This window comes from Neophocaena asiaeorientalis, unplaced genomic scaffold (genome assembly GCF_003031525.2).
Source record: "Neophocaena asiaeorientalis asiaeorientalis breed wild unplaced genomic scaffold, Neophocaena_asiaeorientalis_V1.1 scaffold58, whole genome shotgun sequence".
Taxonomy (NCBI): domain Eukaryota; kingdom Metazoa; phylum Chordata; class Mammalia; order Artiodactyla; family Phocoenidae; genus Neophocaena; species Neophocaena asiaeorientalis.
In genome coordinates, this window is record NW_020172644.1 from 470,451 (window position 1) to 485,485 (window position 15,035).

At 39.8% G+C, this 15,035-nt stretch overlaps 1 protein-coding gene and 1 pseudogene across 6 annotated transcripts in view; one reads left to right on the forward strand and one right to left on the reverse strand.

The window, feature by feature from the left end:
• The window catches only part of ALPK1 (alpha kinase 1), a 122,789-nt gene that overhangs the window by 39,648 nt on the left and 68,106 nt on the right, over positions 1 to 15,035 (reverse strand). For 5 of the 6 annotated variants that reach the window (XR_003002481.1, XM_024739472.1, XM_024739471.1 and 2 more), the window contains exon 4: positions 11,520 to 11,674. The exons of the other annotated variant lie outside the window; for it this stretch is intronic. Coding sequence is in view for 4 of the 5 variants with exons in the window: in XM_024739472.1 (XP_024595240.1) it covers positions 11,520 to 11,674 (155 nt within the window). In the remaining variant the exon portion in view is untranslated. The remainder of the gene's footprint in view (positions 1 to 11,519; positions 11,675 to 15,035) is intronic. 6 annotated transcript variants of the gene reach the window in all.
• On the forward strand, positions 919 to 1,085 carry LOC112396008 (uncharacterized; annotated as a pseudogene).

Here is a 15,035-nt window from a genome sequence, read left to right on the forward strand (position 1 = left end):
AGAGAAGCTGCCACAGCCTTGTGTTCAAAGTAATAAAATGTGAGAGTTACTGAGAGAGAATGTTAGGAGTCCAACCCCTATGCCCCTTTAACACTCTACGTGACAATGACTCCAGAGGCAGAGATTTTTAACTTCCTATACAATGCCAGTGGGAATAATTCATGCCTAACATGATAGAAGGTTTTCAGTAACCATGAAAGAAACATATTTTGCTTCCAGTCTTTACATGGTGAAGAAATATAAAAAGTTCCAGAATTGAGTTGGTAATACTTTCAAAATGTGACAGATTATACATATGTATGGAAAAGAAATCAATTTGTTTGAGACTATTGTCAGGAGGAAGCAAGTCAAATCAGTTACTAGAGGGAGATACTTTATAAAATAAAGATAATAATACCACAGAGATTACTGAGAAAATTAAAGAAAAATATATGTAAAGTGCCTTGTACTTAGTAGATGCTCCATAAATAATAACATTATTTTGAGTGGGTTGAGGGTAGATCTGTGGAATCAGTACCTGAGATCTCAAAATATAAAGAAAATTCCAAAAGTTTCCTCCAAAGTTTACCAATGAGAAAGTAAGTAAGCTTTACTAACATTTTAAAAACTGGGTAGACCCCAGCCCCTTACTTTGCCTGTATGTCAGATGGTGACTCATCACAGATGGTACACAAGGAATTCCTCATCTCGGAGGGGCTGATGATGAGGACTCACCTACTGGACTGTTTTCAGCTTATTGTATTGCAGTTTATTTATAGCTGGTTAAGTAGATTTACAGGCTATATTATCACAAATCATAGATATGTTAATTCATAATGAGAGGGAGAAAGACTGCAAAAAATCTCAAGGCAAAGTACTTTAAAGAATAGTCAAATGTAAAGAGTTTGGAAGTCTTTCTATAAAAGAAAGACAAGTGCTAGCTTTGTGCTTTGGCAGTATCATAGCCAATAAATTTTATCCGAGGTGCGATTATTGCTAATTGAAACAGACAAGTGCTCCAAATTTGCCAACCTTTTCTGTGATGACAAGTAGCTGACAATAGTATGTTATCCAACAGGTATTCTGAAAATATTTTTCAGATAATGAGGCTGGAAGTGTTTTCATCATTGTGATTTTCATACTAAAAGAAAGTATCACATATAAAAAACTCACACAAATGGGAAACTTTCCACCTGTTTAAAAATCTCCCAAAAGAAGAATCTGAATGAGTTTTGACATCGTTTGTTAAAACATGTCTTCTGATTATCTTGCAGAAACACACAACTGACACTGAAGAAAGTGGAAATTTGCCAGCTGAATTTTATCAAATGATTTTTCGTAATTGGTAAATGGATTGAAATACGAGCAGCATGGATTAGCAATCACAGCCTATCTCTTATTCAGATCTACATATCTTTGAGACAGTTTTTCAACTATTACAGTCAGAACTAAGTACTGAAATAAACTGTACTAGCCATATCTTCAAAAGAAAGTGCTAAGCCAAATTTAAAAAATAATTAAACATACTCAATTACAATTTTAACACAAACAAAAAGTTCTTGTGCCAATAATGCAGTTTAAAAAAATATTTTAAAATATTCATTTAATCTTTGTTTTGTTCTTCTTAAATTTCTATCCTAAAGAAATATGTATAACATAGTATGTGCAGCACATGCATATAATTTATTAAACAAATAAATAAATGTGTATCAGAGTGCCTGCTCAAAAGTTTTTACTGATGAGCAAAAAAAAAAAAAAAAAAACTCAGATTCAGAAAAAAAAAAAGATTCAGAACGAATTAATCAATGGGATAGTGAAAATCTTCTTTTGTTCTATACAAACACATCCGAAAAAAGAAGGAAGTAATTCCACTCATCTATGAATTTGTTGAGCTTAAACATTTTTGGTTTCTGCCCTCTGAGGCAAGTTGGTTTAATAAGCAGGGCAGGTGATTCTATATCATCAAAGGATGGTGGCAAGCAGATGGGGGTGGCACAGAGGGGAGGTCTGGAGTCATATCCCAGCTTCACCACACTTAGTAGTATGGATGGGGAACATCTCTCAAGCTCTCTGAGCTAATCATCTCATCTGCAAAATGGACATAATCAATTCTAAATATTCTGCAGGGTTTTATCAATATTATATGTTGTGAAGAGAATATTGTATCGAATCACATGAAATTGCCTGTGTTTGGTGTTTGTTGACATACAGTACAACACTGTGGCTCAACTAATATAAACAGTATCAGATATGTTATGGAGGTGATGTTATTCTTACTTGCCAACAGGACTGAATAAGCACATCCCTAGGACTGATCATTTTCTGGAGGTTATCACTTTCTTTTTTCAGCCCAACACTTCAATCTGTTCATTTTCTGCATTTTGAGCTGGGTTGCTCTGCCCACTTGTCTTAGTTTGATGAACTCCTCCAAGACTTGGCTCAGCTTTTGGGCCTCATTATGGGGAGACATGAAATCCATGCCATAGGGTTAGTCCTCATCAAAGGGATAACTCGCATGCCTGATTCTGTGGCAACCAAAGTTTCACTGGTTGAATTTTAAGGACAAGTCACCATTTTCATTTATCTTCCATTGAAGCTTGAAAGTACCGTATAAAAAGGGGCAGTTTTTGGGCACAGTTGTAGAGCAGGCTTTAAATACTTGGTGATTTTAATCATACTCTATCTCGAAGTCTGAACACACAGAGGCCTTGGGGCTAGTATTTATCCTCCGAAGGCTCCATTCTCTTGGTGCCTGATTTTTACTTATTAAATGAAATTCATTTTTGATGGATCTGAACCTTTTGGCTGGCTTCTTTTCAAAAGAAGAACTATAATGTTCAGCAGAGGAAACTAAAGTTTTAAATGTTGGTAATTGGAAATTATAAAATTTGTCTCAATTAATTCTGCTCTGAGTAAAAAAGTCAAATCGCATTAACAGAGAAGGCAGAGGGCAGGTTACAGGGCAGCAGAGACGATAGGAATGCAGCAGGGAAAGGCTGCCCCAGCACTGCAGCAGCCCTGTGTGAAGGATGGAATTGTGTAGACTGACGGAGGACACGCCAGGCTCAGGCTAGGAAACCTGGGTGCTGTGGTCCTGCTGCTCCCACTGATGGGCTGTGCAACTTACAGCAAGCCACTTCTTACTCTCTCTGGGTTTCAGTTTGCTCATGTATCCAATGATGGGCTTGAAATAGATGACCTCTAAATTGCCCTCCAGGTTTGGTATTCTATCATTTGATAAAGAAATACTTTGTATTCATGAATATCAATTATGTAGATATATATAATAATGTGTATATCACATAAGTGTGTGTATGTGTCTTCACACATGTGTGCTAAAATGATCTCCAAAAACTTAACAGGAGAATAATGATACTTAGCTTACAGCAGGCCATCAAATGGGAAAAGAAAAGAATCAGAAACAAGAGCACTGCATTTTGAATCTTCACTTTATCAGTGAAAAGATGCATGGTCGATGTCACTTAATTAGTGATGTCAGCTTCTCCATTAGAATCTGAGCAGTTCAGTATTTGACTTTATATGCTCTTAGAGAAGCGATGCAGCATAACTTTACTATCCTCACTTAGGTTTTTGAACATTTGATCCTATTTAGATTTAAGGGCAACTGAACAACAGATGCTCTTCTCTTTCTCAATTCCCTTCCATATTTTTGTTTATAACGGTAAGAGATGTCTCTTATGGAATCAAAGAAATATAAAGAATAAAAGTAACTTGTAATCCCACCACTTTAATAAAAATGTTCATTCAAATTTATTTAGATTTTATTGTTCAGGATTAGTATTAGATGCTTTTGTAAAATATACATGTTATTTATTTATTATTTCTAAATTAACTGAGATTCCCCCACCCTCACCCTCAAAATTTTAAGCAAGAAAAAATGTCAGATTGCTCTTTTAGAAAAATGGCTTTGGTTACAGTGTGGAGAAAAGCTGGGGAGCCATGGCAATAATGGCTACTATCTGCCCATGTATTTCTGGGTCTCCTCCTTCTGAGCACATGGTAGAATTGTGCTTCCCTGGCTCCTTGAAATGAGGTGTGACTATGTGGCTTATCTTGACCAATGGTCACTTCTGTATGGAAGTATTTAAGAGCCACTGTGCAAGTCACAATTTCCCCTTCCCCCTGCCATGGCAACCAGCAATATTCTAAATGATAGGTATCCCATCAAGCTGTCTCTAAAGGGGAGTGACATAAGGCTGAACTCCCACCAACATTCCCTCAGATGGACATGTAGCAAGAGGAAGGAACAAATCTTTATGGCTTTAAACCCCTAAGATTTTGGAGTTGTTTGGGTTTTTTCCCTGCAGTATAACCTTACTATCCTTATGACACATGGGACATGACTAGAAATAGGGAGAGGGTTGGATATGGTCTAAAGAGATAATAGGGGCTGAACTAGTATAGCTGCACTAGGGTTGAAGAAGATGCATTTGGGAGATATTTAAGAGGAAAATTAGGATTTGATAACCAATAAGAAATGAGGGTTGAGGGGGAGATAGAGTTACAGGAGATTCCTAGGGCTTGACCGGGGTGACTGGGTGGTTCATTGTACCATTTAACGGTACGTGACCACTGGAGGAGGATAAAACATAGTTGGCGAAGGGAGGAGCTGGGAGATGAGGAGTTCAGGTTTCGAACCTCTTGGACTTGAGCCATCTGGGACATCCAAATGGAGATGTTTAGTGGGCTGCTGTATTACAGCTCAAAACGGCATGAAGTAGGAAGAGTGATATGTTTTCTCCAGTCTACTTTCTCCAGTCATGTTTGGGGATGAAATAATACAGATACTAGATACCAGAACCTACTTTTTTTTCCTTGTAGACACTACTTTTGTCGAAATGTTCTCTGGAACAAATTCTGTTCTTGACTGGACTGTGGTTTATTTTGCCTTCCTCCCTATGGGGGCAGAGGACCACATGCTAAGAATCTTGAAGTCATTTGAGAGCTTTCTTGTATCATTATATTCTACATGTGCATAAGCCAGCTTTCACTTGGTGTGCTAGTTTCCTGTGGGTGACATAACAAAGTACCACAAACGAGGTGGCTTAAAACATAAAGATGTGTTGTTTCAAAGTTCTGGAGGCCACAAGTCTGAAATCAAAGTGTCAGTAGGGTCATGCTCTCTCTAAGGTTCCTTGCCTTTCTCTTAGCTTCTAGTGTTGCCAGAAATCCGTGGCATTCCTTGACCTATAGCTGCATAACTCCAACCTCTGCCTCCATCGTCACATGGCATTCTCTCTGTGTCTCTGTTTTCACAAGGCTGTCTTCCTATAAGGACACCAGTCAGATTGGATTAAGGGCTCACCCTATGCCACTATGACCTCATCTTAACTGACTCCATCTGCAATGGCAGCATTTTCAAATAAAGTCACATTCTGAGGCACTGAGAGTTAGGACATCAGGGTATTTTGATGGGGAACAAATCAACCCATAACACTTGGTAAAACTGTGATACCCCCCAAATTTCAGTGCCTTTAACAACAAAGTTTTTGGTGTTTGTTCATATTTCACATTGGGTGCAGTCTGTCTCCAACTCGGAGACTCTACTCCATGTATCTTGCCCTTTCCAGGATCCAGGCTGAGGGAGCAGCCCTTCTTTTTCTCATGAGGCAAAGGAAAGCACCCAATTGCTGAACTACGCAATGGCTTATAAAGCTTCTGTCACTTCTAGTCACTCTTCACTGGTAGGACAGGTCATATGGCTAAGTCTGTAGGAATTAGAAGAATATGTATTGACTACCCGCCACACATTTGGTGGTTAAAAAATGGGAGGAACCATTCCAACAAGCAGGCCTTAGACAAAGGGTTGCCCTATCTCTTCACTCTGGTAGTTTTTCTGGAACATGAATTAGGTCTTCTATTTCTCTTGCATTACTCTCAGTGCTCTACATCAAATGCCTGCCACATGTTAATACTCAAGTTTTCCTGAATGAATGCATAAATATACAGTTCATATTCACTTTGCTTTTAGCATCCTGATGAAAAAGATTTCAGTTATTAAAGCCCCAAAGGACATAGTTAAAGATGAAAACCTCATTTGAGAAAATAAGTTGCTGAACAAATCATAACCCCAAAAGCACCTATGACTGTTCTGAGTTCTCTATTATTAATACGAAAACTGGTGCCTGAAATAAATGGTCTTAAAATTAGTTTTAAGAACATCTTTTAACCCAGAGCTTATTCATGGAGGAAATTTTATTGTTCCCATGGATAGCATCTCACCCCCTTACTTTGTCCTCATACCCGTATCTTTCTTCGACCTCATATTTCATTTTCTAATAAATTCATACTTCAGTTATCTTTTACTAAAGGCCCTTCTTTATTACCTCTCTGCTTCCCGGTTACTCACACTAGACATTTAAAAATATTTCCCTGCAGTCTTGTAATGAGCGATTCTTACATTTATTCATATTTATTTATGTTTTAATTCTTGACGCTTTAATATTTTAAGTAGTTCAAAATTACAAATATCAAAAAAACAAAACAAAACAAAAAAAAATTACAAATATCAACAACTTAAAGGCACCTAGATTATCTAAAGAGACATATTAGAAACAATATTCTGAAAGCTAAATTATCAAACTCGATTCATTCACAAATGTTTTTCAACCATATGAACATAAGAAAACAGTTATTTTTTTGGTCTCTCTTCAAATCCCTGCAAGGTAGCACAGATATTTCCCTAAAAGTCTGTTGAGTAACGGTTATCAGATTGTCCATCCTCATGGTTGTGAAGTTGAAAAGGAAATGGGAAAAATACCCTCATTGTGAGCCTGCTTCATCTCCTTGTATTGTATGTAGTTAGCCAACCTATAAACGGTGTGTCTCTTTACAGAGGTACCACACTAAATCCAGGTTCCCTCCCCAAACAGAAGGAGGGTTGGAAAGAGGCCAGTCCCTGCAACAGGACCCCCAAATCTGCAGGGAATGCTCAAAACCCTGGTCTATGAAACAATTCTTGGCCCTGCAGCCCTGTCTGCTCCCAACTGCCACTGACACGCAAATCTAAACAGGCCCTTTCAAAAGTTTTCTTTTCGTATTTTCTCTTAATCATGTAGAAATTGTCCTTTTCAGGAGTGTGAAAGTCACTGAAGAAATCACGAAAGTTGGCAATCACATTGAGGCCAGTGCCTTCGTATCCTGGCATCTCATAAGCAAGGACAGTTTTACTAGTTAGAACTCTGCTCTGTCCTCCCAAAACCAAGCTAAACTGAAGCTAATGCTAAAAGCCTTCAATACTTTTTGAAAAATCCATCAAAGGTTTTGCTGAATGATATTTATAAGGGCCTTACTGTTCTCTTTCAAAAACTGAAATGCCCTTCTCTGACAGTTGAAAAAAATTGCTTGTGCTTTTCATCTTTCCCTCTCAGAGTGTAAACATTGTTTTGAGTGAAAGGAGCTGAAGGAGCGCTTACTTTCCCTTGAAATTTTATTTTTAAATAAGAGAGGGAGAAAATCCTTTTTCTGACTAATACTAATAATACAGGTCAAAGTGTCAGGCGATATACAATTAAATGGAAAACAAAAAAGGTTCCCCCTCTTTTTCCCACAGTACAATGGCACTGGAATATAAATTACCGATGAAGATGAAATAATACTTCAAAGCTTGTAGGGCAGGGCAGGGCAGTGTTTACAAAGTATTTTCTATGGCACGATAAGACACTGAAGATGACGGTAACCCATGGACTTGAGGGTGTTGCTGAATAGTCTAAACCTAGCATGAGGTAGGATTTTAGGTCCCTATAGCCTGTGACCCCGTGATATGCTTTGTTTCGCAAGGGCAGCTGCAGTTATCAACAGATGTTTCAGCAATAAATAATTGGTATCATCTCGGAAAAGACCCATCTACCTGGGGAGAGGGCATAATACCAAAAACACTGCCCAGCTATTACAGCCACATTAATCTCCCATCTCTCCAGGTTTCTTGGGGAGCATGCTGCAGGTGTTTTTTCTGAGAGAGAGCAGACAAACTCTCTCAAGTCAGCAAGCTTTGTGTGGAGTGTAAAGGAGGTTGGCCCCTGCCATAAATTTCTGTCTGTGGCCACACACCAAAGGAGAAAAGATTGGGGGGATGGGGACTTAGGAGAGGGAGGAAACAGGGGAGGCTGTGGAGAACAGAAAGGAGAGCACAAAACACATACGATTTTTCTTAAGTTAAGCCTAAGAGAGGAACATTAGAAATGACCCTTAATTTTACTAACTCAGGCGCTCAGCACAATTCTATGCTTAACTTTGCCCTGTTATTTGTGGAATTAACTTAAAGACAGCGTTTACACTCCAAGTGTAATGCTAATATTTAAAATGGAAGGGAAACTTTTTATGGGAAGGATTCATTTCAAGGTAAGAAAAAATCACGGAAATTTAGATTTATAAAAAAAACGGTAAGAAGAGATAACTGAAAAGACAAACTTAGCAGCCTTCAACTATTTTTTATGTAAGAACAGAATCTCACAATTATATTATAACATGGTCGTCCAGCTTCAGTAAAGTGTAATATTGAAACCAGTGGATAACGGGACAAAAACAAATCATGGATCATGGAATTTCCTCGAGATACTTTTGACAAACTAAGATATTAATAGTAGCCCGAGTTCACAGGGTGCTATAGTTCTCCATATTTACAAAACAGAGTGGTTTAGCAGTTGTGCACTTGGGGTCTGACACAATAAGAAAGCATCCTGAGAGTCTTTAGGAGGTGTGGTTGCTTAATTTATAGCTTGCTGGGTAAGCGAAAGAAAATGATGCTCAGAGTTCAAAAAGCTCCCAGGTTAAACACATTATGGGCTAAAGCAGCCTAATGGACTGATTCTTAGAGCTGCGCCTGAGTGATCTTGTGAGCGGGGCACAAACTTCTTAAATTCTCTATGCCTTTACTTCCCCCCAATTGTGACATCCGTGCAATATATCGAGGGAAAGTAGAAGGAATAATGAATGGATTCCTGAAATAGTCTAACAACTATGAGCTGTTTGTCTCTCAACTCACATTAACCCCAAATGCAGCGAGACCTGGAAGTTTTTAAAACACCATTTTCAGTTTTTCAGCCAACGTCACCACCAGCTTTGAATACGGCGAGGGGGATCTGGTAAGCGTGCATGGAATGAAGGGAATAAAACCCTGGTTGTAGTGAAGTGCTGCATCTCAGTTTCTCAGCCTATGCTGGAAATTCAGAGGAACTTTCTAAGCCCCAAAGCAGGGGTCACTCCCTCTGTGAAGCTATCCTGCTCTTACCTTCCGGGGAAGCTGTAGAAAGTTCTTATATGCCACTGGCTGAATCACACAGGGCTTTCCAAGCCCTTCTCCATTCACATTCCTGTTCAGGCTGTCTGCCTTTAATTTATAGCTTGCTGGGTAATCTAAAGAAAATGATGCTCAGAGTTCAAAGAGCTCCCAGGTTAAACACATTACGGGCTAAAGCAGCCTAATGGACTGATTCTTAGAGCTGCCCAATTAATCGCCACCCTATTTTTTGCAGCAGTCATTCTTAAACTCTAACATGCAACAAAATCATCTGAAGGGCTTGTCTAATGTTGACTGCTAGGCCCTCACACCCAGAGTTTTTGATTTGGTAAGACTAGCGCAGGGCCCAGGAATCTGACTCAGTTTCTGCGTGATGGTAGTGCTGTTGTTGGGAGGTCTAACTTAAAGCACCATTGCTTTAGAGCTGCACTATCCAGTTAAACAGTAGCCCTAGCCACATGTGGCTATTTACACAGTTCATTTTAAAAATTAAATAAAACTAAAAATTCAGTTCTTCAGTCATTCTAGCCACATTTCAGGTGCTCAAGAGCCACATGTGGCCAGGGGCTAAATGTATTGGGCAACAGAGATATAGAACATTTCCAACATTGCAGAAAGTTCTACTCTACAGCCTGCATTAGAGTAAACAAGTTTCAGGACTTCTACCTGTGCTCTCAAGTTCATTCCTTGAGGCTTCCAGAGGGAGAACTGGAGCAGGACGGAGGAAGGGGCTAAGTCACAGCTCCACCACTCACTGGTCTGTTCCCCTAGGCAAGTTAACCTCCCTGCACCTTAATTTCCTCATCTGCAAAATGGGCTTGATAATGGTAATAATCACTGGAGGGCTACTTTGAGAATTAAATGACATGATGCATGTGCAAGCATTTTGTAAACTCTACAGTGATATACACACTACATTTTTTGTTCCATTCCACTTCTCCACTAACAACAAGCACACTTATTTAAACCCCCTGGTTCACCACTGAATTCGTTCCAAGTATTCACTTTCCTTTGCGGTCCTCAGTCTGCTTAACCTCGGGTGTTTGTTTTTTGGAGGGCTGGAAAGTTTTTTGGGGGGCAGTTACTGTTCCTCCAGTAACAGTAATGACTGGACAACAGTAATGACTGTTGGAGTCACTGTCTCCAACAATGTTGTTATGTGTACATAGATTAGGGGATCTTCCCTGGATTTTTGTTTTAATAGGTAAAAACAATGTCTATATCTATACATTTATTTTGGGATAACCCCAAAACACATTCCCATGTAAACCAATAAAATAAAATTTTGGGAATATTATCATTGCTTGTAATGCCTGGTCTCCAGACAAACGTCTATATTTTATGTGAGAAAAAAAATACAAGCTAATAGAGTCTCTTCTTTGATAATCATCTAAGAGAATGTAGGAAAAAAAAAAAAAAACACTATCAGAAAGGAAAATGGCACTCCTAGTAGCATCCCCAGAACCTAAGCCTGAAATCTGAGCTCAAATCTGAGTTCATGTGTTACTCTTGAGGCTCTCTCCTGAGGTAGAGGTACCCATTTGATTAGTTTCCAATAAATGAGTAGAGGAATAAGCATGCCAATGACTTTGACATGATACTTCCTGAACAGTGTGAATCATGAGGAGATAAGGGAGTGAACAGGATTCCAGGCAGGGCTCAGGAAAGGGACATGCCAGACCTCATTGCTTAGACAGCAAGTCACATGGATGAAATAGTGGTGAATTTATTTTTTTTAACCTACCCAACTTTTAGAAAGTAGTATTTCAAAATAAAAATGCTATGAGGCATGGCGGAATCAAAACTACTGCTTCTGGCCCACCAAGAATATGCAAATAGGGACTTCCCTGGCAGTCCAGTGGTTAAGACTTTGCCTTCCAATACAGGGGGTGAGGATTCAATCCCTGGTCGGGAGCTAAGATCCCACATACCTCGCAGCCAAAAAACCAAAACATAAAAAACAGAAGCAATATTGCAACAAATTCAATAAAGACTTAAAAGAAAAGAATATATATATATTTTTTTAAGTCATGCAAATATTTCAGCATGACATGACCACCCTTCTTCACTTGTACTTGATTTGCCTTTCCAACAGAAGGTCTTATGGGCAAGCAAACCCTCTTAAAAAGCTTCCCCCCACACACATTAGTCAATCTGGCAGAGCCGACCATAAGGGTAGGGGCTGTTTTATGCTTCAAAGAAATTTAATCTATTAGACCACTTAGAGGCTAAATGCCTCACTTGGGGGTGTCAGAGGAACAGGTGGTGTGGCTCTTCCTACCAGTAACTGCTCCAACCCGGCGCCAATCACATCCTGCAGGTTTGTTTTGTCCTCTGGGCCCACAGCTTGTTTGTACTGCCACTTTTCAGGCACGAAGGGCCACTTCATTTCCTTTGCTTCCTGGATCAGGGTTCTTAACTCGCTGGGGAGTGAAGCTGCAAAGGTCAGAGTTCAGGTAAGGAAATTGCAGTCAAAGAAAAGGCTGTTGAGTTACCAATGTTATGATGAAGCACCTCAGTGGCAAAAAAATTTTTCCTACCTCTTGCTGGCTAGCCTAACCTGGTGGTTCTGACTCAAAGAATAATAGCAAAAAGCTATCTGTCAGGGGTGGCCCTGGTCTACTTCGCCCTACGGGTAAATTGGGGTAGTCAGGCATTAAAAAAGGTTTTAGCAGGAAGTAAAGCACTTCAGTGACTATCTCTGCATGAAGAATCAGAGAAAGGAACGAAGGAAATATTATTTTTCCTGTAAAATGAGAACGGGACTGAGATGGAATGGCATTTGGGGCTTGTGGCAGCTGGGTAATGCAGAGAATCAATCTGTACAACCTCTTTTTTCTCCTCTAAGACCTCACCTCACCTCAGACTTTCCCTGTGGACTACATTTGAATATAGACAATGGATGCAAAAAACCCATATCAATTTATTATGAAATGGCCTTGTTTCACATTAGGAGATATAGTTAATCTCTTAATAGACATCAAACCTAGTTAATTATATAAGTCAACAATCTCCTATCCAAACTTGGGAAACCCAAAAAGCTCTGCAAACTAGAAGGTTTTTTTTAAGTTTGGCACCTGAACCAGACTTGAATTGACTAGAGGCTATTTATAATCTTGTTATAGTGAGATTAGTCAACATTTTGTTCTGAAAATTTTAATGTTTGACTATAGATGCTGCCCCAGCTTCTAGTGGAGTGTTAGTATAACAGACGGTATATACACCATACTTCCCTTTCTAACATTTGAAAAAATTCTGAATTCTGCAGCACATGTGACCCCCCTCCAGGGCTGTGAATAAGGTATCATGGACTTGTATATATGACGGCCAGCTATAAATCTCCAGGTGCTTGTCTTGCAGATATCTCAGACTCAACATATCTAAAACTGAACTCATCACCTTTTTTCTAAATATTGTATTTCCCTCTCTGTTTTCTATTTTGATGAATGCTACTATCATTCACTGACTCGCCCAAGTCTGAAACCCAGAAGTTGGTCTAGACTTTTTGTTCTCTCTTCCTCCCTGAATCTAATTGGTTATCAAATTCTGTGGATCCTAAAATCGATTTCTTCCTTTTAATTATCAGTAATTCTTTCCTAAATCATTGTTTTCTATCTCCCCCCATCCATTTCATCTTCCAAACTGTTGATTCCCATTTTGCTAAAAACAAGATGGACCAGGCCATTGCTCTGCACAAAATTCTCCAATACTTTTGCACATCCTGTCCTCACCGTTTGCACTGCCCTCCCTCAATTGCCTCATGACCAAGCTCAGGCCCACTGACTTCATTCAGCATTCAGTGCAAACACTGCCACTTCTCATTAGCCCTGCCATGATCTCCCAGTGGAATTGAGATGTCCCTCATGAGTGCTCCCAAACCCACAGGTGCATGCTCCTTTCATGCTACTGTTCTCTAGCCACATCTATCCTTTCATTGAACTGTGGACTGTCAGCTCCCTGAAAACTGGCATCACATCTTATCACTTTTGTAAATCACACCATGATGGTTAAAAGAAAGATTAGTCTCATGTTTACATGAGACATGCTAAATAAGACAAAAGAGATATGACAAAGAGAGTGAAAAAAAAGAAGAGAAGGAAGAAAAGCTAACTCTGCCTTGGTTCATGATGTCTTCTTCTTGAGTCCTTGCCACCAGCTGGGCAAATGTAAGGAAGTCTCCTGAGGGGAAGGACTGCTTGGCATTGAGGGGATAATGCATGGGCTATGTCAATGAAGGATCGATCTGGACTGACTACTAAGGATAACTTACAAGTATCACACTGAAACCATTGTCCCCCCACTCCCTGCCCCATTCAGTAACCCAGAACTACTGAGCACCCTCTGTGCAATGGCACTCCCCCAGTGAAAGCAAAACCACAAGGCTGGAAGCCTATGTGGTCACAATCTCCTCTTACCACCACTGACATAATTTTAATCTCTGAAAATGTTTCCAATATACATATAGAGAAAATTTCTTAAATGATATTTCTAAATAGTCATGAATAGGATGACTATTCAGTTCTGTTTGCTTAGGACAGTCCTATGTAATCATAGTGTACTTATTAATAGTGCTCTTTCACTCTCAAAAGTACTTCAATTCTGATAAATTATTTGGATACTCTGTCCATGAGTGTCAAGCTCAGGAGTCAAAGGATTAGTTAAATGACAACAGAAATGTGATTTCTGGATTCACAGAATTTCACTGTATTTTGGCAATGAATAGCTTTAAATATTTTCAAAATTTCTTTGTGATGATATATTTGTCACAAATCCTTTTTTCCTCCTCATACCACCCTTTCCGTACAGATCGTGCCAGAACGTGGATAGTCCACTGGGGAATACTGAAATAAAAGATGCCTCTGAAGTATGTTTTAAAAATATATCTCTTTTTGGATTTCAGTTCCTTCTCTATCCCAGTGGGTTAGAGTTGCTAGGACTAGTCACCCATGCTGACTATGACAATTTCTGAAGAAAAAGGATGGGGTTGAGAGGAAGAGGGAAAAGAATAAAACCCACAGTGTTCGTGTTCGAGTCTACCAGCTGGTCCTGTCGCCTTAAGTGACCCTGTACTAATGCCTTTCTCTGGGAGCACATGCGGGTGATGACATCAGTGGCGGTGGCAGCCCGACCCATGAGCTAGAGCTGCTCAGAAACCACCTGCCGAGGGACAGGCTCCGTGTTCAGACTGTGTCCAACCACACTGATGGCACTCGGGTGGACCACGCAACATGCAGTGACGATGGGCGAATGCTGAGTTTGTCAATGGCTCAGCACAGGGTTCCTCCGCCATTGGTTTACTGGATTCAGCCAACCCCAGCAGTCCACCCCTGACCGAGCAGTAGCCTCCTCTGCCTCTCTGGTCACTTACTTCCCCAAGCAGCTTACCTGAAGGGCCATGCCTAATTGAGTGATTTTGCAGTCGTGATTTGCCTTATCTGGAACTAAACTGATTATTTCTCCTATTCTGTGGCACTTGGGAAGAAAAAGAAAAAGAAAATCCTTCCCGAATGAGGGCTCAGAGTCTTCACTAAGGAGAACACAAAGCTTAAAGGAATTTGGGCTGAAGAGACAAAGGACATGATGTAGTAAAAGGAGAAGAGAAAAACTTCAGGAGAAATAACAGAACACAACGCACTGCCCCTGGGGAGAACCAGGACCAGCACTGGAGCAAGCGAAGTTAGACTCTGATGTATCTGGCTAGTAAAGAAAGAAAACACTAAGGCTGTGCAACAACTGGACATGGGGCATGTTATCTGGAAAAGAGCCTGGATGACAGGTTACAAAAAATTAGACTTCT